The sequence below is a fragment of the Jaculus jaculus genome, chromosome 5 (assembly GCF_020740685.1).
Source record: "Jaculus jaculus isolate mJacJac1 chromosome 5, mJacJac1.mat.Y.cur, whole genome shotgun sequence".
Lineage (NCBI taxonomy): Eukaryota > Metazoa > Chordata > Mammalia > Rodentia > Dipodidae > Jaculus > Jaculus jaculus.
The window spans coordinates 37,829,615-37,856,647 of record NC_059106.1 but is presented as its reverse complement, the minus strand read 5'-3'; the positions used below and the strand labels follow the sequence as shown (position 1 = coordinate 37,856,647).

Here is a 27,033-nt window from a genome sequence, read left to right as displayed (position 1 = left end):
TGTGCAGAATATTATAAATACATCTTTTTTCCATACCCAAAGTTTCATAAAATAGGACAATACTTCATTACAGCCATTTCTTTCTCTAGATCACCCTGAAGGGGCAAACAGACATGTGGGGTGGGGGCAGAGGGGCAGTGGGGTCTAACTCCACTACAACTCTGCTAGGAGCACAAGAGCAGCCATACACAGCACATGCAGGCACAGGCATAGCCATAGGCCTCTGAAGTATTATTTGTGTGAGCAAACAGGGCTGCACTGGCCAGAGACCTGTGAGCTTGTTAGAAATACACATTCTCTGGGGAGATGACTTAGTGATTAAGGCACTTGCCTGCAAAGCCAAAGGACCCAGGCTTAATTCCCCAGGACCCACATAAGCCAGATATACAGGTGGTGGATGTGTCGGGAGTTCTACGTTTGCAGTGGCTAAAGGCCCTAGCATGCCCATTCTCTGCTTCTCCTCCTACGAAATGGCTATTTGGTTCTTATCGTTCCTTTTTGTTTGCTTTTTTATTTTTATTTTATTTAGAGAAAGAGAATTGGCATGCTAAGGCCTCAGTCACTGCCATCAAACTCCAGATGCTTGCGCCACCTAGTGGGCATGTGGGGCCTTGCTCTTGCCTCACCTTTGTGCATCTGGCTTATGTGGGGCCTGAACATGGGTCTTTAGGCTTCACAGGCAAGCACCTTAACTGCTAAGCCATCTCTCTAGTCTGAGCTACATCCCAGCCACTAGCTTATTTCATCTCTTTACTGGCAAGTGTTACAAACCTTTTTATGAAACAATTCCCAAAGTATCTGACTCTAGACCATACTCTACAAATATCACTTAGTTACCCTCTGGGGACTGTTAAATCTTAGAATCCTAGAATCAGGTACATGAATCATTCCCAAAATGTCAGTCAAGACTTCACTTGCCATAGATACTAGGTTCAGAATACAGGGCCAGGAAACCTGTGTGTACAAACACACTAAGACATCTTTTAAAGGGGAGGGGGGCTGGAGAAATGGCTTGGTGGTTAAAGTGCTTACCTGCAAAGTGAAAGGACCTACGTTTGACTCCCCAGGACCGACGTAAGCCAGATGCACAAGGAGGTGCATGCATCTGGAGTTACTTTGCAGTGGCTGGAGGCCCTGGCAAACCCATTCTCCTCCCCCCCTCTCTCAACCCCCTGCCCATTTCTGTATATCTCTCTCTCAAATTAATAAATATTTAAATATTTAAAAAATAGAAGTCCTGGTTTTCTGAGGATTACTTCTGGTTAAAGTCACAAATGACAGTACCATTATTTCCTTTTTAAAGTAGCATCTCCTTCCTCAATGCTTAAAATACTGACACCTACCTAAAACTTTTGCAAATCAAAAGAAATGTGATATAATTCAAGAGCATCATCAAAGAAAACTAGCTTCAAAATTGACGTATACAAGCTGGGCATGGTGGTGCACACCTTTAATCCCAGCACTCAGGAGGCAGAGGTAGGAGGATCGCTGTGAATTCAAGGCCACCCTGAGACTACATAGTGAATTCCAAGTCAGCCTGAGCTTGAGCTAGAGCTAGAGGGAGACCCTACCTCGGAAAAAAAATAATGAAACAAAAAAAAAAAAAAAAAAAAAAAGGTTGACGTACAAATGCTATTTCCTCTACTCAGGCAACAGGGTATGATGGTGCACACCACTTGGGAAGCTGGGGCAGGAGGATGGAGAATTCAAGGCCACCCTGGGACACAAAGAACACCCTACCTCACCAAACAAAATGGGAAGGGGAGAGGGGAAAGGGAGGAAGGGAAGGAGGGATGGAGGGAAAAACATAACCACAGCCCCTGCTCTCCAAAGGACTGTCTCAATATCAGTAAGTACAAGATGCCAGGCCAAGCAGCTTCAGAGAAAGGCGTCCAGCCCTCCCTCAAAGATTAGCCAATGTGGGAGAGACATGCTTCTAAAGTTAAGGCCCAAAACCAACCAGAAAAAGGAATGTGGACAAACCAGCAAAATAAACTGTTGGAAGGGAGAAAAGGAGAGGGAGAGAACAAGAGACAAAACTATGGCTAAAAACACAAACCACTGACACTAGGAGACTAGAGAATCCACACAAAACAGGTGGAAGCTTTAACAAAGAAACAAGGAACAAAAAGACATTTTAGAAACTGAAACAAAATTCCAGAAACTAAGTAGTCATCTAAAAAGAAGGTATTAGATAATAAGGCTAAGGTGATCTCCAGAAAATAACACCAAGAAATAAGGAAGTGCAGCCAAGCAGAAGGACCAAGATCTCACCAGAAATGCACCAAAGAGAAAAAAAATAAGCAACAAGGCCATCAGCCAGGAAATGACAGGCTGGCCAAGCATGGTGGCACACACCTTTAATCCCAGCACTAGGGACAGAGGTAGGAGGATCGCTATAAATTCGCTATAAGCCTGAGACTACATAGTAAATTCCAGGCCAGCCTGGGCTATAGTGAGACCCTACATGGACAAAAACAAAAAAAAAAAGAAGTGACAGGCTGAACATGGGATGAAACCTCTATGCCAAGGGTCAAGGGTTAGCAAAAGACGCCCTCTGTGGTGATTTCAGAGATCAGTTCAAGAAAAGATCCTGGGGTGGGATGGGGGTCTAGAAAGATGGCTTAGCAGTTAAGGTGCTTGCCTGCAAAACCTAAGTACCCAGGTTTGATTCTATAGGACCCACATAAGCCAGCTGCACAAGGTGGCACATGTCTGGAGGCCCTGGTACACCCATTATCCCCCTCTCAACATCCCTCCTTCCCTCCCTCCCCCACTTTTCAATTAAATAAAAACAAATAATTTTTTTAAAGGGAAAAAAGAGCCGGGCATGGTAGCACACGCCTTCAATCCCAGTACTGGGGAGGCAAAGGTGGGAGGACCACTGTGAATTTGAGGCCACCTGAGACTATACAGTGAATTCCAGGTCAGCCTGAGCTAGAGTGAAACTCTACCTCGAAAAAACAAAATAAATAAATGGAAAAAGAGCTGGGCATGGTGACACATGCCTTTAATCCCAGCACTTGGGAGGCAAAGGTAGGAGGATTGCCATGAGTTTGAGTCCGAGGCTATCCTGAGACTATATAGTAAATTCTAGGTCAGCCTGGGCTACAGCAAGACCCTACTTTGAAAAATCAAAAAAAAAAAAAAAAAAAGGAAAAATCCTGAAAGTTCACAAGGGGGAAAAAAAAACTTACATCACATATAAAAAAAGGACCAAGTCAGATGGCACTGAACTTCTCCATGGGGAAAACGGAGGCTAAATGCTGAGGGGCCAGTTGATCATTCTCTCCTAGCTCAATCAGCCCAGGGCAGAAAATTACAAGTGTAGCCACTCAATTCTCAAGGCCTGATCTCAAAGCCTCCACTGGGAGGATTCAGTATAACCTGTTCACTCAGATGAGGATCCTTGAATTCTACTCTAGGAAAAGGCAAATGCAGACTGATGTGGGAGAAGCAACTGGCAGATGGAGGGGACCACAGGCTATCTATCTATCCACTACACACTGAGAATTGTGTCAATGGCAGGGGAGGTGCTACAGCAGGAATGGAGTAGCCAAAGATCCTGAGAACAGCAAGTGTGAGAAAAAAGAAGAAGGTAAGATGACCAATCCAGAAACACTGTATACAAAGTAGAAGGGAAATGAGATCAATCAGACCCGCAGCTTTAGGGTAGAAATTGGTCCAGACAAAAAGTGAAGCCAAGCCAGGCGTGGTGGTGCACAGCTTTAATCCCAGCACTCAAGAGGCAGAGGTAGGAGGATTGCCATGAGTTCGAGGCCACCCTGAGACTACAAAAGAAGTTAAACCAGAACACAGCAGAATATACAAGAGTGAAATCAAGACTACCAACAAAAAGTGAAGTCAAGGGCTGGAAAGATGGATTAGAGGTTAGTGCACTTGCCTTCAAAGCCAAAAGACCTAAGGTTCAATCCCCCAGGACCCATGTAAACTAGATGCACAAGATACCACATGTATCTGGAGTTCATTTGCAGAAGCTGGAAGTGCCGGGACACCCATTCTCTCTCTCTACCAGCCTCTCTCTCTCTCAAATTAGTAAATAAAAATGAAGGTTGGAGAGATGGCTTAGCCGTTAAGGCACTTGCCTACCAAGCCTAAGGACCCAAATTCGATTCTCCAAATCTCTCTTAAGACAGATGTACATGGTGGCACATGCATCTGGAGTTCATTTGCAGTGGCTACAGGCCCTGCATGTCCAGTCTCTGTCTCTGACTCTCTCTGTCTCTCTAATAAATAATAAAATATTTAAAAATACTTACAGGAGCATCCCCAGAGACCCATTTCCTCCAATTAAATCTTTCCTCACAGGAAAGCCACCAAATTATGAACCCATCCATGGACTGCTCTACTGGTCCTTCAGGAGGGTGAAGTTCACCTCATGATCTAATCACTTCTCTCAAACCATCAGTTAGAAATCCAGCCTTTAACATGCAAACTTTCAGAGGATATTTTGGATGCAAAACATACCAACATTCTGCTTTGTCACATGCCTAAAGGCAATAGAACCAGCCAGCTTTGGACTAGAACCTCTGAAATAATTCTATTCTTTCTGTCTTTGATTTCTCAGGTTTTTTGTTTACTTAATTTGGGTTTTGTTTTATGTTTAGATTTTTATTGACAACTTCCATAAATATAGACAACATACCACAATCAAAATCCCATCCTACCATTCCCCTTATCCCCCTCCCAAATTCTCTCATAATAGGATCTCATGTAGCTGAGGTTGGCCTTGAACTCCTGATTGATCCTCCTCACCCCCATTTCCATCCCAAGACCTGTAAGTTCATCCGAACCCAGGGCCCACAAGGGTGTAGCAGAGGGGTGATGGCCATGTACTTCAGAAGATCCAACAGTATCCATTTCTACTCCTACCACTGACTGCACTCATCAATGAGGAACAAAGAAGTTTGATGGCCAAGATCTATGTTGCAACATGCTCAAGCGGAATATCAAATCAATTAAGAGGAAAAAGCAGCCAAGTAAACATAAATAGAATCTTGAGGGCCCAGTTTGGTGATTCCTGGGATAAGGCAGCATCAACATAGGCTGCCTGAGGGACAGGAAGAGAATACAGTAAGCTGGAGGCTAGTGGGTGAAGGACAGAACCAAGTCCTCCTCCCTGACCATTGGCACAGCACTCCACTCAGGTACATTCTCTCTGCTCCTGCTGGCCTTTTGATACTTCCACATCAGTGTCTGGAGATGAGTGGGCAACTCTCTTATGTGTCAAAACTTACATAGGGGAGTGCTGCCTCCATGCTCCCTCATCACCGTGAGCCCACCTAGACTGTTTTAGAGTGCCAAGGCAGTGCAGCCAAGGCAGATGGAAAGCCACACACACTTGCCACCAACCCCCAACACCTCTCAAAAGATACTACAGCTGGGCCCTCCTCCATCCACACACAGCCTGGGCCCTGATAAAGGCAAGCCCACAGTCATGTCAAGGTGGCTGCCCACACCTTAACAATTCTTCCACCACAGCAGTCTCCTGAGCTGAGCAAGGTACTTTGTGCAGCAAGGTGCCAACCAAACCTGTAGCTGCACTTTTCCTCCTGCAAACTATATAAACACAGGACCATCTTCCCAAGCAGGAAACTGCTCTACCAGTGAGGTGCAAGATGAAAATAAATCACCAATAATGCATCTGCACAAGCCCTCTGATATGTGGTGCACAGCACAGATGTGAACAAAGGTCTCACTGGCCAGGTCAACACTAAGGGATAGAGGCATATCCTCAGCAGCACAGGAATCTAGGGGTGGTAGCCTAGCCTACTCTGAGAACATGGCTTTGTCATATGAGGATAGCAGAACTGACCTAGAGCGCCAGTTCTAATCTCGTCCTCCTTCCAGAATGGAATACTACAATTTCCTCTACTTCATACCATTTCTTTTGTTGTTTTTCAAGGTAGGCTCTCAGCCACGTATGATGGCTCATGCTTTTAATCCCAGCACTAGGGAGGCTGAGGTGGGAGGATAGCTGTGAACTCGAGGCCACCCTGAATTTCAGGTCAGCCTGGGCTACAGGGATAACCTACTTCAAAAAACAAATAAACACGGTAGGATCTCCCCCTAGTCCAGGTTAACCTAGAATTTACTCTGTAGACCAAGGCTGGCCTCAACGCATAATGATCCTCCTGCCTCAGCCTTCCAAGTGTGGGGATTAAGGATACATGCAAGCACACCTGGGCCTTATGCCATTTTTACCCATGAGTAATGGAGGAGTATGTGGTTGATTTATTATTAAATTTATACATGATACAAATAGGCCCTTGGCTCTGTGACACAGGCCCATATCTTATGGGATGTGGTGTATGCAGGGAAGGTTTGAGACAATACATGTATGCAGCCCACACACTGTTCCACCAGAAGCCCTCAGAGGGCACATGCTCCTCTTCCCCATACAGCACCCTTCCAATGCTCCTCTTCCCCATAAAGCACCCCTCCACGGCCTCTGTGGTGTCAGGAGAAGACATATTAAAATTGAGGGTAGGGGCTGAGGAAATGGCTTAGCAGTTACAGCATTTGTCTGTGAAGCCTAAGGACCCGGGTTCGATTCCCCAGGACCCACATAAGCCAGATGCACAAGGGGGCATATGTGTCTGGAGTTCATATGCAGTGGCTAGAGGCCCTGGCATGCCCATTCTTTCTCTCTGTCTCTTTCTCTCTCATAAATAAATATTTTTTTTAAACTGAGGCTAAAAATAAGTAAATAAATAAAATAAAATTGAGGCTGCAGGTGGTACTCTAGCTAACCACCCAGCCCACTATTTGCAGTATGCTCAATAAACTACTTTTAAAATTTTAGAAGCTGGGCATGGTGGCACACACCTTTAATCCCAGCACATGGGAGACAGAGATAGGAGGATCACTGTGAGTTCAAGGCCACCCTGAGACTACACAGTGATTTCCAGGTCAGCCTGAGCTACAGTGAGACCCTACCTCGAAATAACAAAAATAAATAAATAACTAAATAGATTGATGGTGGGAGGTGGCGGCTCAGTGGTTAAAGGCACTTTCTTGAAAAGCCTGATGGCCAGAATTCAATTCCCTAGAACCCATGTGAAATCAGATGCACAAAGTGGGGCAAACATCTGCAGTTCATTTGCAGTGATAGGAAGCCCTGTTACACCCATATTTATTGCCTGTCTGTCTCTGTCTCTGTCTCTCTCTCTCTCTCTCTCACACACACACACACACACACACTCTCTCTCTCTCTCTCTCTCTCTCACTCTCAAATAAAAAATAAATAAAAATTAAAAACTAAAACTAAGCCAGGCATGTGTGGATCACTCCTATAATTTCAGTACACAGGAGGCTGAGGCAGAAAGATTACAACCAGTGAATTTTTTTTTAGCCAGGTGTGGTGGAGGCAGAGGTAGGAGGATCACCATGGGTTCAAGGCCACACTGAGACTACATAGTGAATTCCAGGTCAGCCTGGGCTATAGTGAGACCCTACTTCAGGAGGAAAGAAAAAAAGGGGGAGGAGAGGAATGGGACAGCCAATGTTTCACTACAGACAATGCAGGTGAGCACACTATGGAGTAGACAAAAACATGGTGCATCACATAGGCACATACATGTGCATACATTGTATACACCATATGCACACATAAGCAAAAACAAAAAACTAGAAAGAAAAAAGGCTCCAAGGGAGGGAATACATCCCTGATACTGAAAACTTAAAACAGGGGTAGTCATGAGCCCTAGGGGTGTAACATCTGGCTGATGTCTGGATAAGTGTATATAATATGCTTATCAAACTGCCCAGTAAGCACTTCTCTTTATATTCATACCCTTATATTAATGCTACTCTGACTTTTGGTAGAGAATCTTCTCTTTTCAGATGGCAGTGACCTTGGGATGACTCAGAAGGTATCATGGTGCTGGAAAGAAGTGACTAGAGTACCAAGTAACATCTCGATCACACCTTCCAAGGCTCAGGGTCTAATGCGGAAGAGGTGGTGGAAAGACTGTAAGAGCCAAAGAAAGGGTTGGACTCCTTACAACGTGCTCCCTCCAGACAAAAAATGGCCTCAATATCCATGACCATAGTGCCTGACACTAGCTACATAAGACCATCATAACAGGAAGGAAAGATCATGACATCAAAATAAAAGAGAGACTTATTGAGATTGGGAGGGGATATGATGGAGAATGGAATTTCAAAGGGGAAAAGGGGGGAAGGGAGGGTATTACCATGGGATATTTTTTATAATCATGGAAAATGTTTTTAAAAATTGAGAAAAAATAAAATTAAGTTAAATTTAAAAAAAAAGAAAAAGAAGTATAAAACCCTCAGCCTCTACTCACCAGTTAGCCATACCCACCAGCCTGAAGACCCCAAGGCAACCCAAGTATTATGCAAAGCACGGCACATGAGCCTTGTGTGTAATGGCACGTCTGGGCAGAGCCCCCACCAGAACAGTGTAAAACCAATGGGTACAACAGCAAGGATGGCTTCCACAGACAATGACAAGTAAGCCATGGCTTGTTTGTGCTACTCACACACAAGGGCCATGAGGAAGTACAGGGAAGGGCAGAGGTTGCATGCTTCTGACCAACAAGAATGGGAAGACAAGCCAGGTGTGGTGGCGCACGCCTTTAATCCTAGCACTTGGGAGGCAGAAGTAGGAGGATCGCTGTGAGTTCGGGAGACCACCTTGAGACTACATAGTGTATTCCAGGTCAGCCTGAGCTACAGTGAGACCCTACATCAGGGAAAAAAAAAAAAAAAGAATGGGAAGACAACCAACAGTCACAGGCCGAGTATCTGTCACTCATTTTTCTAGAGAAAGCCATCCGCACAACCCAAACTTGGTGATGGAGACTTCAGAATGTGTCAGTAACCTGTGCTTCAGCAGCAACAAAATACAGGCTCTCTCAATAGCCTGGCATCAGCCCTCATGGATGATAGTGCCTATGGATGGCAGTCCCTGTGGAGGCTGCAGGGGCTTCAATGGGGAGTAGACAGTGTCCATATCTGAAGACGAGCCTCAAGGAGTTAAACCATCTAGCCTCCCACTCAGAAGTGAGCTCACAGTATAGCGTAAAACAAGAGCATCTAGTACCTACAGGTGATGAGCTTTGCTTGTTTTCTAAAACACCAGGGGTGGCCAGAGACAGACCATACGGGCATCAAAATGACAAAAATGGACTGTAAACTGCGGTGCGGTAGGAGGACACATACTCTAAGCAGCAGAATGCCACACCTTGAGGTCAGTATGACTAGGTTACACAGGATCACAAAGGCCTGTCACCCACTGGGAGAAAGTTTACAGGGACAGAGGATACATGAGTTGAAAGTCTCCCCAAGGGTTACTTATTAACCACCAATGGAAAAGACTCCCAAGGAGAGAGAGAGTATACTGTGTCTGCAGGGCTATGCTCAAAATACCTCAAGTGGCACTGAGTCCCTACACACCTGGCGTAACAAGGCTCACAAGAGATGTGGGGCCATAGGACAGAGCCTGGACAGATGAGAATTCCTATGGCACTGGCAGGCAGTGGGAGGGGAAGCCTGCTACACTTGGTCACATGCCCTTGTCATCATTGACGGTTTAAGAAAGACACTGCCTATAATATTTGCTCTGCACTGATGACCCTAAAACTACAAAGAAACAATCACATGGAGGATGAAGACGCAGGTGGAGCACAGCACAGGCAAATTCTGATCCTAGCACACTACGTTCACCATGGGTTATCAAAACTATTTCAAGGTTTTTCAAAACAAAAATTCCTAAACCAAGGACAAGCAGGTTCACCAAGAAGACAACCTCCTCCTCGCAGAACCTTGGCTCAGCACACCTGGGACAGCAGCAGTTACTCCCCATGATACACAAGAGGAGACATCAGGGCCCAATGATGGCCAAGCAAAGCTTAACAATGATGCTTTACATGGAAGGCATTCAGCAGTTTTTCTTAAGGCACAACTGAAATGGCAGCACAACACCAAACTGTAAAAATTCCCAGTTTTCTCAACTGTAACAAACCCTGGCTATAAAAACAGATCTCAGTCAGGCGTGGTAGCCCCATGCCTTTAACTCCCAGCACTTTGGGAGGCTGAGGTAGGAGAAATCATGATGAATTCCAGACCAGCCTGGTCTACAGAATGAGTTCCAGGTCAGACTGTGCTAGGAGGAGACCCTGCCTCAAGGCAAACAAGGACTGGGGTGATGGCTAAAGGTACTTGCTTGTTCAATCCCCCAGCACCCATATAAAGGCAGACTCAAAGCTGGTGCATGCATCTGGTATGTGTTTGCAGTGGCGAGACCTTAATACTCACATGCATGTGCACACATACAAATACATAATAAAATATCTTAAGGGCTGAAGAGACAGATGGTTCAGCAGTTAGGGCTCTTGCCAGCAAAGCCTAAGGACCCACATAAAACCAGATGCACAAGGTGGCACGTGCATCTGGTGTTCATTTGCAGTGGCTTAGAGGCCCTGACACTCCCATTCATATTCTCTCTCTTTTCTCATAAATAAATAAATGATATTAAATATTTTTAAAAATATATATTTTTTTAAGGCAAGCGTGGTAGTGCATGCCTTTAATCCCAGCACTCAGAAGGCAGAGGTAGGAGGATCTCTGAGAGTTTGAGTCCACCCTGAGACTACACAGTGAATTCCAGGTAAAATCTTTTTAAAGCCAGTGTGGTGGCACATGCCTTAAATCCCAGCCCCCAGGAGGCAGAAACAGGAAGATTTCTGTGAGCTTGAGAGCAGTTAGGGGCTACAGAAGTGAATTTCATGTCAGCCTGAGCTAGACCCTACCTCTGGGGGAAAAAAAAAAAAGTAAAAGTCAAACAAAAAAATTTCAAATGCCAGCTCAGGAATCAATACTCTAATATGCTGTAGACCTACACAGAAAGTTGGCAGGAGAGCAGGTCCCTACAATCCATCTAGAACTTGGCACCAGGGGCTTTGCTCTCTCCTGAAGCTGCCAGTCGCACTGTAGTAGGAACCCGTATTTCCAGGACAGTTATCCACACAAGTGTCTTGCTCCACGCAGACCATGCACGGACATTTCCGAGACCACTGCTCTTGAGTTGTCAAGAGGCTGCACATCAGAGATACATCCTACATATAATCCCAGCTCTGAAACTTTCCAATGCCATCTGAATTCAGCACAGAAATCATTCCCTTTACCAGAAACAGGGCCCAGCAACACCTATGCTTGGCTAGACCCCAGAGCTCCACAATATCCTCATCATGTGCCTGTGCCTGCCCCCACCTGCAAGGACATCAATGGCCCAAGTATCATAACATATGCAAGTCCCAAGTGCACAATCCTCACAACCCACCAAGGACACAAACTGAGAGCAGACACTCAGGGGTGGCTGATGCCTTGTGGCACCAAGAACCACCAGCAGCCCAAATGTGCAGAAGAGACTTTGGTCTGGTAGCCTTCCTGGCTGCCTAGTGCTCTCCATGTGTCTCATCACAGCACCTGCTAGTGTCCATAGTGACCAACTGGCCCAGCTGGCTGTGGGTCATATCGCTGGCACTCGGCCAGCTATGTGCTCCTGAGATGGCTTGTGAGGCTCAGCTGCCTCTCCTAAATAAATAGCAACAGCCCTAAAGGTCTTCAAGATACTACACAGCACAGTATTGTCTACATCTCCACAGATCTATATAACTACCCTGGTACAAATGAAAAAACTGGGGTCCACAGAAAAACCAAGGCCTAGCACAAAAAAAAAAAAAAAAAAAAAAAAACTGTTGAGCCACAGCACTCATGGGGAAGGAAGAATCAAACCTAGTCCTGGATGACAGAGAGGTGACTTTCACTTCACCAAGGGCCACTATAGGCCAAGGCAGGTGAAAAGGTGCTGCCCTCTCTACCAACCCTCCCTTTCTTTAAACCTAAACATAAAGAGCCACCTTCCCTGCCGTGGGTCAAAGGCTACCCATCCCACTGGAGGTCCCAAGCCAGCCTTTTGAATCCAACCAGTAGCATCACCCCCACTGAGGAGCAGGGGTCCCAAGTGATATTTGCAAAACAAAAAGCAAGGGCCTTCTTTTCAAGAGCCTCCAGCCTGACCTCCCCCAGCCCCACTCATTAATATTCAACAGCTAACAAAAGGTCCAGGTCAAGTCAGCCAGGAACTAGGCTTCCAGGGCAGACCTGCTCAGATGCAAGAGACCAACACAGGCATTTAGAAACCAAAACTAGGAATGGCTGCTGGCCCGGCTGAATCAGTCATCAGCTTGGGCAGCACAACCCTGGGAATGGGAGCCAGGGTGCCATGGGCACTGCCTGTACAAGCCCCAGAAGCTGCCCCCACAAGTTCTAAAGGCCCTGCTGCCTTGGAGACACAGCTGGCTAGGCTTGTCAGGCTCCAGGGAAGAAACAAAGGGGCTTCTTACCAGGTCCCCAAAAGCATGCCCTTTAAATCTATTGGTCACTAAAACTCACACACACAAGACTTCCTACTTTGTCAGTGTTGGAGCCCAACAACAAATATAACCCATCAAGACCACCCATCACATACAGCCTCCCTGGAACCAACAGCCAAGCATGGGACAAGATGCCCTGTTGAACAGCTCTGATGATGGGGCAGGTGCACAGAAGTTCTAACCAGAAATGGCATCTGGAGGTGGGAGCCCAACAGGGAGGGGAGGAGAGGGGCCATAGCCAGCTCCTTCCTAAAGCCCAGTGCTCCTCTCCCATTTTCTGGAAGAGACTGAGCTAAGGTGGTCCTTACAGAGTGGCCACAAGAATAGCAACTTGCTGGGTCCACAGGTAGCCCATATTCAGTGGACATTATTACAAAGGAAGGAATGCAGACCTGTGTGGTGATAAGTATGCTCTTGTGAGACTGCCTTTTTTCTTAAAGCACTTTCTCCAGAACACAGCCAAGACACAGGTTTCAGAGCAAGCAAGAAGGTACATGACCCAGCACTCGGGAAGCAGAGGTAGATGGATCAAGGAGGATCACCATGAGTTTGAGGCCACCCTGAGACTTAGGTCAGCCTGGGCTAAAGGAAGGTACATGATGCAGGATGTGGTGGTGCACACCTTTAACCCCAGCACTTAAGAGGCAAAGGTTTGAGGATCACCTTGAGTTCGAGGCCAGCCTGAGACTACAAAGTAAATTCCAGGTCAGCCTGGTCTAAAGCGAGACCCTACCCTGAAAAACCAGAAAGAAGGTACAAGGTGGCAAGCTCACCAGCAGCCCTTGGAGCCTTTCCTTTTTGCCAGGGCACACATCCATTTCATGATTCACACATAGGCCTCCAGGCCTCTGAGGAGGCAAAAGCAGCCCACTGTACATTCTCACATGTCACTGCAGGCTCAAGCCTGCCTGCCTCCTGCCACCTTTCAAGTCTGTGCTCCCAGCCTGTCACCTAAGTTCCACAACAAGCAGAAACCCTGTGAGCCCCAGCCACTGACAGTGTAGGGACACAGAATTGACAGTTGTAGACCGACCATCTTGGGCACTGAGGCACAGGGTCCCCTTGACACAGATGAATCCAGATTAGAGATGGTCCTGCCTGCTAATAATACATAGGGGATAAATGAGATGTCCTATTGGTAAGAGGACGATGGGTAAACCATGGCACACTCTGGAAGAAATGACTAATACAAAATAGGTTAAGACAACAACTAAAACAAAACCTCAAGCAAGTCAATTGTGGTGGTGCACGCCTTTAGTCCCAGCACTCAGGATGCAGAGGCAGGAGGATCTCCATGAGTTCCAGGTCAGCCTGGGACTAAGAGTGAGTGTCAGGCCAGCCTGGGCTACAGAGAGACTCTTCCTTGTGGGGGTAGGGGGAAAACCTAACTTATAATGGAAAAAGAGACCTGAATGGACACGGCCAGGCAACACATGACAGGATGCTCCCCCATCATCAGGGAAATGCAACTGTGACCTCCAAAGGTTCCACCTTACATCTGTTAGGATAGTCACAGAAAAGCCAGGAGGTAGAAGCAGCCCTAAGAATCCATTGGCAGATGCATGGGAAAGGAGTATGTAATATATCCATGACAGAATTTTGCTCAGCTTTAAAGGGAAACACTGGGCTGGGGAGATGGCTTAGCAGTTAAGGAGCCTGCCTGAAAAGCCAAAGGACCCAGGTTTGATTCCCCAGAACCCATGTAAGCCAGAGATACACAGCACATGTATCTAGAGTTCATTTGCAGTGGTTGGAGGCCCTGCACATCCATTCTCTGTCTCTCTCCATCTCACACTCTCTCTGCTTTTCTCTCTCAAATAAATAAATAAAATATTCTTTAAAAAGGAGGCAGGTGTGATGGTAATAATATTGAATTGGGCACAGCATGTGATAAATACTAGAGTATGCACACTGTCTATCATTGATCCAGGTGATTCTACATTATTAGAAGCATGCCAGAGCAGACTGGTGAAAAGTAAACCATGTAAAATTTTTCTTTGATAAACCTTGCAGCCAGGCGTGGTGGCACACGCCTTTAATCCCAGCACTCGGGAAGCAGAGGTAGGAGGATTACCATGAGTCCAAGGCCACCGAGAATACATAGCGAATTCCAGGTCAGCCTGAGCTAGAGTGAGACCCGACCTGGGGGTGGGGGGGGACTTGCCAGACACTTTAAAAAAAAAAGGACAGGCAGAAGAGCACATAGGGCATGCGCACACATGCCAAAAAAAAAAAAAAAAAAAAGGTCTGGTGTGGTAGCTCACACCTTTAATCCCAGCACTCAGGAGGCAGAGGCAGGAGAAGCCCCGTGAGTTCCAGGCCACCCTGAGACTACATAGTGAATTCTTGGTCAGCCTGAGCTAGAGTGAGTCCCTACCTCGAAAAACAGAAGGGGAGAGGAGGGGAGGGGAGGAAAAAAGAAAGAAAAAGAAGAGGAAGTAAGATGAAGCAAAATGAGCTGCTGATAGGCACTTGAGTGGTACACTCTTGACTTCTGTGTAAGCCTGAAAGTCCTCACATAAAACTGCATGTTTACAAATCCACAGACACACTCAAGCTCCAAGTTTATAATGACAATGAAAGACTCATACCCATGAGGGTCCTCTGGAGAGCACAGGGGTCCTTTCCTAAAAGCTAAAGCTGAAAGAGCACAGGTTAGGTACATGGGTAGCCTTGGAGTTTCCACAAACCCTCACTAATGGTCACCCAGAGCACCCAAGACCCTCAGGGGTCTGGGCACAGCAGAAAAGGCTCACAGCTAGGGAGCTCCACCTGCTCTAGGTCAGAGCTGTACAGGGCTACACTTCAAAAAGAGGCGAAGAAAAGGGGCCATCTCTCCAAGGAGGCAAGAGGAACCAGGAATGGCAAAAGTAACCACAGATGGCCTCCAGCCTGTGCTTCTAATGCTCTTAGCCTTTACCTGATGAATGAAAATAGGATGCTGTAGCTCCCCAACCCCCTGGCAACAAAGTCTACAGCAAGGAGCACAGGTGGTCAGGCCCCAAAGATGCACCATACCCTCAAGTTCCTTTATAGGATCTATGGTGGTCTATCTAATAAGAGGACTTCACTTCTCACAACTCCACTTTGCTTTTAGTAATGGACAGTCCCTTTTAAGTTCAAGAACCCTACATCATAAAACCCACTGACTATGCCCTGTGGGCCTCAATTACCCCATAAGTCTTGCCCAATAGGCCAGTCCTACAAGTTTCTCCATGCACCAGCACAGTGGCCGCATCTGACAGGAGAGCCAGGTAGGGGGAGTGGCTCAGCTCCTCTCACAGTCATTTGCTTTTGGAAACTACCTGATACACTGCCAGTCAGAGGATCCGATTTCTCCTAACCACAACCATGTTCTCTTCATAAAGCCTCCCTGCCTTATACACAAATGGATGAGGGTGACACCCACCCAGGTGCGGCTCCCACCCCTTCTGCACCCCTCATACTCACCACCACCTCCTGTGCTAGTCCACCCTCCCAGGAGCTTCACTGGCTAAGTTCTCAGAAGGCTAAGACCCCCTCCCCCCCAGAACAAAGCAGAACACTGGACATAATATTGTACATTGCCAGGACACCCTGCTGAGTCCTGGCCCACCAACTTCAATCCACAGAATGAAGTAGACTTATCAGAGAAAAAAGCTAGAGACCTTCACATAAGAGTCGCTAAATTACCTCCTCCCAAAACCACAATTCAAACCTTAAAAAAAAATTTTTTTTTGACACAGAGCTTCATGTATTCCAGACTGGCCTCAAACTCCATGAAACCCAAGGTTGAACTTGAACTTCTAATCTTCCTGTTCCCACCTCCTGAGAGTGTGGTTTTACAAACATGTATTACCACACTGGCTTTATGCACTCCTGGGGAATCAAACCCAGAGCTTCATGCACAGTAGGCAAGCACTCTATTAAATGAGCTACAGCCCCAGTCCAAATGAAAATTTAAAAAAAAAAACAAAAAACCCTCCTACCTACACTAAGGCTTCAAGTCCTATACCACACGCTAACATTTCAGCCTGACAGACCACCTGCTCAGTAGTAGTCCCACAAGACCATAACTATTATTAAATTCAAGGGACACCAAACCAGAGAGGTCACCCCTATACAGAGATGACTTTAATAGCAGCAAGCACATTAAAGCAACTTCTTTTTTATTAATTTTATTATTTGAGAGAAGGGAGAGCATATGGCCACACCAGGGCCTCTTACCCACTGCAAAACAACTCCAGACGCATGTGCCACTTTGTATGTCTGGCTTTACATGAGTACAGGGGAAATCAAACCCAGACCAGCAGACTTTGCAAGCAAGCCCCTTTAACTGCTGAGCCATCTCCCTAGCCCAAAAGCAGATTCGAAATCCAACCACCCGGTCCACACTCAAACATCCTGGCAGAGAGGGTGGTAGGATCCAGGCCCAGAGGCTGGAAAGGGCAGATGGCAAATAGGGCCAGGACACAGGCAGGCCTTATCTGGACCCCACCAGCGTCATGCAAACCTCTCTAAGGCTCAAAAGAATGAGGAAAAAATGTTACTAGCCTGAAGGTGCTCATGTAACCAGGCAAACTTCAAAATTAGGAATTCTCACCAGTGCATGCTTTTAATTTCAGCTCTCAGAAGGCCAAGGTAGGACCACTGTGAGTCAAGAGACCAGCCTGAGACTACAGAGTAAATTCCAGGTCAAGAACCTACCTCAAAAAGAAAAAAGAAACACAAAAGGAATTCTCACATCTCAAGTGGAACTGTAGCCCAAGGCTCTGAAAACAAATGTCCAAAGATAGCCAAGTACAAGCATCGGGGACTTTGGCTAACAAGACACAGTGGATCCTCAGGCCAATCAATGGTGCTAAGGGCTGGCTCCAATCCTCCCAACTCCATTCCAGGCATCCAGCAGTCCCGAGGCAGAACACATGCCCTTCATTAGCATCAGGCCCAAATTGAGAGGAAAGTTCTTCCAGTCACCCACCAGGGGAGCCCGGGCTATAGGCTCTGCCAGCCAGCACTGGGAGACCAAGGAATGTGGCCTAATTCCCTAAGCTACATCAAGTTGACCCATGAGACAACCCATGAGGTCCCGTGTTTTCACAGTTTAAAAGAGCTTTATAAATTAAGATGAAACCCACTAGGGTCAGACAAGCTGGGCAACACTTACTGCATACAAGGATGCTTTAAAAAAAAAAAAATCACAGTTTTGATAGTTCTGCAAAAAAAAAAAAACTTAGCAAATTTACAACAAAACTGTCAAGTAATTAAGGCAAGGCACTTCACACATGAACTTAAACTGCTAATTAAAATCCCCTCGCTTAATTGACTACATTTGCATATCATTCAACTTGGGAGTATAATTTTTTTAATGGTTTGGGCAACACGGTTGCAACACCAGGAAGCAGGAGGCAGCAGGTGAGGCAGAGCTAAGGCAGCCAACAGATCAAGCACCAGGTGGTGGCCACAGCAGTATGACAAGGAGTGTCCCCATAAGCACCCAATAAGGACACAGTTGAGGTCTCAGAACATTATGTCAACCAGGTGAGGTCTGAGCATTTCCCACTCAGGCCCCCATCTCAAGAGGGCCAAATACGTCTAGGCCTCAAGTGTGGGGGGGAGAACAGCAGAATCTCCCAGAGCTGCACAGAGATTCTGTCGTGGCCCAGGACAGGGACTGCAGATTCCAATGTGCATCTTAGTCCTCTGCTGGTCCAGAGGTTAATCAAACCCTCAGCACCACATACAGACACATATGCTTGTACACAGCTTGTCAGTGTGGCCCAGATGCCCATCTTCTAGCCTGGTTGTCCTCCTGCTCCACCAGAGGTCAGAGTCCAGACCCCTCTACTCACCTTCAACAAGCAAACACATCAAACAAGTATGGAAGTGCCTGACTGTAATCCCAGAATTTGGGAGGCTCAAGCACGATCACCTCAAGTTCAGGACCAGCCTGGGTTACACTGCAACACCCTGTCCAAAAGGAAAAATGTCAAGCCCCTCAGTGGAAGTCCCACTATGCCACTTCTGGGTGTCAGAAACGGCATGAAGAAAACAAAGCACAGAGGCCTAAACAGCACTGGAGCACTAGAGGCCGAGACATCAAGAGCAGCCTGTCCTATGCACAAGTGAGATCCAAACAGGGCCAATCTTCCAAGGCAGCAGGGTCCAAAGCAAACTTTGTGGCAGATGCCAGGGTGGCCAGTGGGCCACTGGCTTATTGTTCCCCTCCCCCACCACACACAGGTACCACTGCTCTGCTCTACACTTCCAGGTCAGCTCACTCCCAGTTTTTCTCTGGTGTGTAGGCTGCACTGGCTTGCTAAACAAACATCCAGTTTAAACTGAAAAGGGGAAGAAAAGTTGCTCTCCAAGAAAAGTCTGCATTCCCTTCTCCACTGGAGGCTGATGCTGCCTTACACACAAGCCCCTGGAGCCAGTAGGGAAGGGAGAGTCAGGGATGCCACCCTCAGACTGCCTTCACTGCACAATCGCCACACCAGAAGGTAACCACCAAGCTGGCTCTGGCACAACGCATGGTACAGAGAAGCCCCAGATGCCACTAAACACGGGCAGCAGGAGGGCTCATGTGTAAGCACATCAGCCTCTTGAAGGGCTCCAGCTCTTGTGGGTCACACCCCTACCTCCTGTAGCTGAGGACACTCAGGGACAAAGTCTCCTCACATATCCTGGAGAAGGAGCTTGCTACCTGACCAGCTTTACCTGCACCTCAAGGAAGGACACCACAATACAGTAGGAGGAACTTAATTGGCCTCATCTTTAAAAACAGACTCCAAGAAATTCTGTCTACAGGCGAAAGCCCGCACTTCATAGTCAAAACAAAGACATTCCCTTGTTACTTTCAGTGACGAGCCCACAAGGACTCTACCAGCAACCATACACAAAACTGGCCTTCCCGACAAGGGGATCAGCAGTGTCTAATGCAGGCTGCAGGGTCTATAAGGAAGACAGCCACTTCCTGCTCCAGTCACAGACTTGTGGGCAGACAACAACACAATTAGCAGAAACACCTGACTTTGCTGGCAATGGCTCTCATAATCACAGAAGTGACTTGGCAGCAAAGGGACCATTAAGCAGACAGTGTATGGAGACCAGCAGCCACAGCTTCAAGGAACCACAGCACCATGTGGAACAGCACCAGGGTGCCACAAGTGGGTCCAGAGATGGGCCAAATGTGTCCACAGTGAGATAGTAAGTATCATATGCCTCAGGACATGCACTGGTCTTGCCTGAGGTGCAGGCCTATGACTCCTCACACTAAGTTGGTCAGCCTGTCCTGGATCAACTTCACACACACCCCAACCATCACTTCATATAGTGTCCCTGCCACTGTCACCCATACACAGCTAAAAGTCAAGAAGGGGGAGAGCCACATATTAATTAGGTCAGCTCCACCATTCATCCTACAAGTCTCCACAAAACATTTCACCTCCTGACATGAAGGGGACAGCAAATGACTGCCCTCCCAACACTCATGCTGCCCACAAGGCCACTAAATTTTCCTGAAAGAGGCAGTGCAGTGGGAATTGCAGGAAGCCATGCCAAACAAGAGCCGCTTCTTTCAAAGTGACCAGCGGACGTTCCAGCGGAAGCCACAGTCAGCACACAGAGGGCTGGGAAGAACATCAGCACTCACAGCCAAGCCAAGGGAAACATTCCAGAGCTTTCTGAGCACTCCAACGTGGAAGCACGGGGTCCAGGCATCCCCAAGCCAGACGTGAGGGGAATACCTTCAAAGCAACAATGGGATGGATGGATGGGCAAAGTAAGGACACAAAGGAAGCTTCCACCCAACCTTCCCTCCCCTCCCAGTCAGATAGACCTGGGCTGCTGGAAGCCCTGCCAACAGTGGTTACACTCACTGAGTCGCTCCCCATGGCTGCCCAGCTGTGATCAAGCCCTCACCCAGCCCCATGAGGCCAAAAGCAAACCACACACCCGTTCCCCAGAGACAGAACACAGGGGCTCCCACAACACGAACAGCAGAGTAGGCCAAGCTGCTACACCTTAAAACTTCCCAGTGTCACTAAAGCCACAGCATCCTTTCAATTTTAGAAGTCAAAAGAGTAAAATCATAGATAGCACAAATGCCAAATACCAAGACAGATTGTGGGTGATTTCAGGCTCCTATCAAGATCCCTGTATGTTTCCACTCCAACACAAAGACAACTCAAAAGAATGGACAAAGAAATGAAGGCCAAAGTGGTACATGGGACATTTTTTAATATCACTGTGTAACCAGAAACATGTGTGCCCTGCAGGCCACAAACAGTGCACCTGGTCTCTTCTTGCTTCTGGATGCTCTATCAACCCAAACAGTACATTTGGTCTGGATATTACTACTATCTCAGTCTCAGAAAAACTCATCCACATCTTGGTCTCCAGCTTCAAAAAAAAGAGGACATAAGCAGCGAGTCTGGACACTAGAGATCTACAGGCAACACACATGCTCAAGGGCACAGCTCTTGCAGAGCCTCTTGTCTACACAGAAAGGAGCATTCAGCCCCTTTACTCCACTACACCCATGGAGAGGTAGGTACTTCAGAAGGTGACCCAAGATAAACTAGATGGGGAGCAAAGTTAGCAGCACAACACCTGGTCTACAGGAGGGACCAGCATCAGAAAAGGTAGGGGCAATCATGCTGTGTTCATGCTGGCAAAGTGGCATCATAGGACCCTCCTTGGGGTGCTATAAGCATGTGCAATGGACATTGACCAAAATCTCCTCCCAAACATGTCAGGACACCAAGGAACAGTATATAACCCCAACCCCAATTTGGATAGCAACTAGCTCCCAAACCAGTGACCCCCTTCCCAGCCCAGTGACTGACAGCTCAGAGAAGTGTAAAGGCAGCTCCCCTCCTTTCAGATCTCCCGGAAGTAATCTAGCCTCTGTGTTTTGACTCAAAACAAAGAAAGTTTTTAAAAACATTTCAGTTGAAACTTGCATAATTCTTCCAGTGGAGAAACCCTCCCTCAACTTTCGCAATCCTTAGAAAGAGACACATTATTGCCACAGAGTCCAGCCATGGTCATGGCCACCTCCTGCCAGACATCTTGGGAACCACAGCCTCCTCCTGGGACTGCTGCAGCAGCTCAGACCTGGCCCAACCCCCCCCCTCCACACACACACACACTGGGCTGCAGGGTGGGGCTGGGTTCACACTTAGCCCAGACTTCCTCAAGCTCAACATCCTGTCTGCCCTTAGCGACACTTCAGACAGACGTTACACAAACTGGCTGTAGGGAGGTTGAGAAACACTGCCAGAGTCAATGACCTTACTCGTGGAAGCTCCCTGCTGACTGTGGGCCTGGGGGGTATGGCAGCTGGGGACAGAGGCAAGGCCCCTGCTACCCACAGATGGCAAGGCACCAACCAACTCTCAGAGGAATCCAGGAACCTGGATGGACAAATGGACAGACAGAGAGGCTATGCCAAGAGAACAGCCTCTATGAAGCTTCGCCCTCAAAATGGAAGCAGGCACACCTGGAGCAGGCAGGGCTAGGATGGCACACCAGGCCCCATTCCCACCCACACTCACACACAGCTGTCTATGGTGTGAGCAGAACCCAGAGCTCACTCTCCAGCTGCTGTCCGTTGAGAAGGCTGCAGCCTTCCTGGAGCCCCACCTAAGTGTACCAACCTAGACCCGCAGACCCTGTCCATCTGCAGGGGCTCCTGGTCTAGTGACTTCAGAGTGCAGGTACCACCCCACCTCCTTGGCCCAAGCATGTGGAAAGGAAATCACTACTGACCCCAAGAAAGCCCAGCACAACCCAGCACAGCACATGCTCCCAGGGAGCACTCTTCAAAAGGAAGCTGGAGGACAGTTGACCCTCGGAAGCACCATTTAAACCTGAGGGTGTTCAGGCAAGTGGATCCCGGCATTTAGATGTGGCAATCCCAGCTTAACAGCAATCTACGGCAAACATGGTTGTGCACACCTGTAATCCCAGCACTCAGGAGGTGAGACCCTGTCCCAAAAAATAAGTGAATAAAAGAACACCCTTATCAAGGGAATCCTAAGAGCCCAAGCTCTGGAGGACAGAGGTGCAGCAACTTAAAATGACCTGAGTTCCTCAGGCACCACCACAGCCCACTTCTCAGACACACAGGCTACAGCCCTGCTCTGGCCAGGCAGCAGCACAGTGCCTATAGGTGGTGTGGAAGGCATCCTTGGATAGATATTGTGTCACAGCAACCATGTCCTAGGAAGAGGGCCATGAGGCAACTTGAAATGCCACTATCTTCATTTCGAAGAGGTTGTATTATTGTCAGACTAAACTTTGTGTAAAGCCCAACTGCTATTAGACAACCCAAGAATACAGGAAACCCGGCCAGGCAGAAGATGGCTCAGAGGCTCCCATCCTCATGTTGCTAACAGGAAAATGACCATTTAACACACAGCATACAGAGGATCAACAAAGCATAAGCCTCAGTTTACATGAGGAAAAATAAAGCAGAGAGGTTAAGCAACTTGCACATAGTCACACATCCAGTGAGGGACACTGTGGAAAATGTGAGAGCAACCCAATGAGGTTTTACAACAGGACTGGCTCACTAGTAAGAGGCTCATAAGGACACCTGGGAGGGGGCGGTCCCTAGGAGTGACTCAGTGAACAACCAAGCAGCCTCTGTTTCTCTCCAAGCTATACTAGTAGGAAGCTGGCCTAACCACCACTAGAGAGAAGTTTTCCTGTCTCCCCAGGACATTAGGGGGCATCACATAGGATGGTCAGCAACCTTCATTCTGTCTTAGCAATGCTAACATGCCAAGGTCTCGGGCACAGCTGCCTGCACAAGTGTTCAGGCTCAAAGCTAAAAACACGTCCTCACACAGTCAGCTGACCACAGGAGCCTCAGCCCCACCTCAGCCAGACTGACACCACTTTCACCAGGCTGCCTCAGAGCAAGGCAAGCAAAAATCACTGTGACATCAAGGACTCAGGAAAACCACCAACCTCCCCTACGATGAGTGTACAGTAGCACAGATCCCTGGCCCTCTGGCAAGAGTACAGCCTTCCCAAGCACAGAGAAGGCACTCTACTCAGTAGGCACTCACTTCAATAGCCAGCCCCGAACAGCACTGCCTGCAGAGTTCCAACGCACTTTGTTCCTCCTCCCCAGTAGATCAAAAATATTAAGAGTCAGCTCTAAAGAAGTAAGGAAATCAAAACATCCAGTAAATAAGCTGTCAAGAAACAAGTGGGAAGAACCAGTCAGCAGGCCTTTCCCAGGCCACTCCTAGGACAGGCAGGGTCCAGGGCATGGGTCCAACGCCCACTGGACTGACAACCCCTTCCTGGATGTTGCCCCTGGTGCAAGCATAAACAAGCACTTGGCTGTCCTGGGGGAACTGAGAGAGGACAGCCCAGCCAGAACTCCCACCTACAGGGTCGCAGAGCCAAAGGAGCAGCAGCACTTAGTGCAGTGTGGGGTCACCCCCAGACTGGGAACACCCCTTATTAGGGAAGCACACAGGAACTGGCAAACACGTAGGAATTCCGACTAAGGCACCAATGCCTGAGCAGGACTAGAGACACAAGTGACAAGAAATTTCTCTTAACTCAGCAAAGGAGGTGTCAGAGCACTGCTAGGGCGGGTTCAACAGGGAAGGGCAGCTACACACCATGGCGGAAATGATCAAAGCACATGACCATGGCTCAGGGCACCATTCTGCCTTCTAACCCCATCAAGCTGAAGTCTCCCAGAACCACAAGGCTTGAAGTGAAGGAAGAATATGGCAGCAGCCCATCTCTGAAGCGACTGGAACAAAGGGGGCCTTGCTGCACACACACCCCCAGGCTGGGAAGACAGAAAGACCACAAAAATGCACATGACCCAAAAGTCACAAAAACAGACACACCCAGCTCAGACAAGATCTTCTGTGCTTGCTCAGAGAGAAGGGACAGGAAAGCTTCCTGAGCCTAGTCGGTCCCACACCTCCACAGTGGTGGGAGCAAGCCCACCACAACTGCTACACACGTGACTTTGTCAGGCCATATGAGCTGATAAAGTGCAGACACCCCAAATGGAAAGGCACTGATAGCAGGGAGTACCCTTCAGTCTGCCCACAGCCAACTCTCCATCCAAAATGACCTGCCAGCAACCTCCCCACCCCACCAGTGCAAGCAGCTACACCAGGCGCTGGGCTGCCTAGAAGCACCACACAACACATAGGCGCGTGTACACACACACACACACACACACACACACACTCCCTCCCTCCCGCTCTCCCTCCCTCCCTCCCTCCCTCTCTCTCTCTCTCTCTCTGCAGCCCCCGCAGAATGAAGAGACAGTCCCTCTTCAGCCCCTCCCCCCATGACTCTGACACTCCGCTGGAGGGGCGCCCAGAGAAAACCGGGCTGCAGCATCTATTCACAGATTTAGAAAAAAAAAAGTTTGATGCAATAGCTGAATTAATTAGGCCTCCCAAGAATAGCTGAGCCAATGCAGCATTCTGTGTGCAATTCAATAAGCTTGGATATTTAAAAGTTACAGATTCTCAGAATGTGTGCAAAGAAAGTTCCTGTGGACCCCGTGAATGGTTTCAGCACCTAGTGACATAGGAGGAGCGGCCCAACCTGGATGCTACTGAACCTTTGGCTGCCACAGAGCCATCAACAGCCCCAGAACCTCAACTTGTCCAACAGTGCTTGGGACAGCAGACCGCCACACCAAGCCCAAGAGGAACAAGACAGAAGGAAATAGATGAGTCCAAATAAACTACAGATCATTAGCCGCTGATTAGGACTCGTGGCCCTTGCCCCACGCAAACGAGGGACTCTGGGATTCACTCTCTATCTGACCCAGGGAGACAGGAGACTGGGCTAGATGTGCCAAGTCTCACATGAGACACTTGGCTTCATTTGTATCTGTGTCCTAGTAACCACCAGGCTGTCTGCTGGAGACCACATGCAGGCACCCCTGTCAGTCAGTATTCCGGGATAAAGGGAGTAACCTTCACCCTCATCTAGAGGCTTCATGGAAGGCCAATGGAGACCAGGTTAGAGCTCACAACCTGGGTCCAGGCGATCTAGCCGCTGGGAGCTTGGAATAGTCCCTTTCTTGGACCCATCTCAGGCAGGCCAAACTGGGCAAGGCCTTTTACATCCCACCTACACACACTAGCTGTGTACTCAGCACAAGCACCGAAGGTAAGAGGGCCGAGGCCTCCTAAGCTGCGCGGCGCTATCGAATCCCAAGAAGTACTAACCACAGATCCCAACCTTTGGAGCTCAGAGCTCACAACCCAGAAGGGGCCCCACCCTGCACACGACCGGCCAGCCCCAGACCTAGAGACACTCACCCGGGGCACCCTCCGTTTGTACTTGTTAGCGTAGTCAAACTTCTCCTTCACGTCGTCCAGGCAGCGGCCGAGGCGGGCCTGCTCCTCCTTGCCCGTGTAGTCCTGGCTTAGCAGGATGTAGGCCCGCCAGTTGGCCGAATCGAAGCCCCAGTGGCAGGTCCGGTTCTCCAGGGCCTTGTGCGAGTGCACCACGAACTTGTGCGGCGGGTACATGAGGCGGCAGTCGAGGCACTGTATGCAGGCGGCGCTGGGGCTGCTGTACAGCTCAGGCACCAGCAACCCCTTGCACTTGCCGAAGCACTCGTGGTACACGCGCACGCTGCGTTCGCTGAGCTCCAGGCCCAGCGCCAGGCTGGCGGCCAGCTCCTTCTTGCAGGGCGGCGGGTAGGCGCCACCATAGAGCAACGCGTTGCACAGGCGCTCGGCGTCCGTCTTGGTGATGAGCCCGCACGAGGGCGCGGAGAAGGGCAGAATGCCCATGACTTTGAGGATCTCCAGCTGGTCGGCGGTGCAACGTGAACAGTAGATGTGCAGTTCGTCGCACACCGAGTTGATCTGCTGCAGTGAGAAGTCGCGCAGCACCGAGTTGAGGATCTGGGGCAAGCACAAGCGCTTCTCGCCTCCCACAACGAAACAGGAGATGGTCTCCCCTTCCAGCACCGTCTCGCAGCGCTCGGTGGAGCGGTCCGACGGCATGAAGAAGGGCCCGGGTAGCACAGGCGGCGGCGGCTGGATGGCAGGCAGGTGCAGCACCGGCGGCGGCTCGGTGGCCGTCGGCACCGGCGCCGGCACCGCAGCCGCCCCTGCTTCCTTGGCGCTCTCTTTCTTGTAGGCCTCCTGCGCCCAGCGTGCCGAGAAGGCGGCCGGGCCGCCCAGTGAGCTCATGGAGCTCAGGTGGAACTGCTCCAGCGTCTTCTGCAGCCCCGGGTGCGGCTGGAAGCCGCCACGGCCGCCCGCCGCCGCCTCCATGGCGCGATCAGGCTCCCCGGGCCGCTCCCGATCCCGCGCGCCCGGGCCCCCACGGCCCCCGCCGCCGCCCCGCGCGCCCCGGCGGCGTCCGCGGCCGCGGCCCCGGCCGCCCCCCGCCGCCGGCTCCCGGCCGATCACGGCCGCGGCCTCGGCCTCGCCCGGGGGAGCGAAGGCGAAGGCGGGCGGGGCGAAGGGGTCCCGCCGCTGGAGCCCGCCGCCGCCCGGGCCCGGCGCCACATCCACGCGCCCCGCGCCGCGCCCGCCGCCGCCCGGGCCCCCTGCGCGCCCCCCGCGCGCCCCCCGGGCTCTAGGCGCGGGGCATGCCCCGGCGC

The 27,033-nt window shown here is 49.2% G+C and overlaps 1 protein-coding gene across 1 annotated transcript in view; it reads right to left on the bottom strand.

Moving 5' to 3' along the window:
• Window positions 1-26,717, bottom strand: part of Ski (SKI proto-oncogene) — a 77,694-nt gene extending 50,977 nt beyond the window's left edge. The window contains exon 1 of the mRNA XM_004657723.2: window positions 25,733-26,717. Within this exon, the coding sequence (XP_004657780.1) occupies window positions 25,733-26,701 (969 nt within the window). The 5' untranslated portion in view covers window positions 26,702-26,717. The remainder of the gene's footprint in view (window positions 1-25,732) is intronic.
• Between the last annotated feature and the right edge of the window lie 316 nt (window positions 26,718-27,033).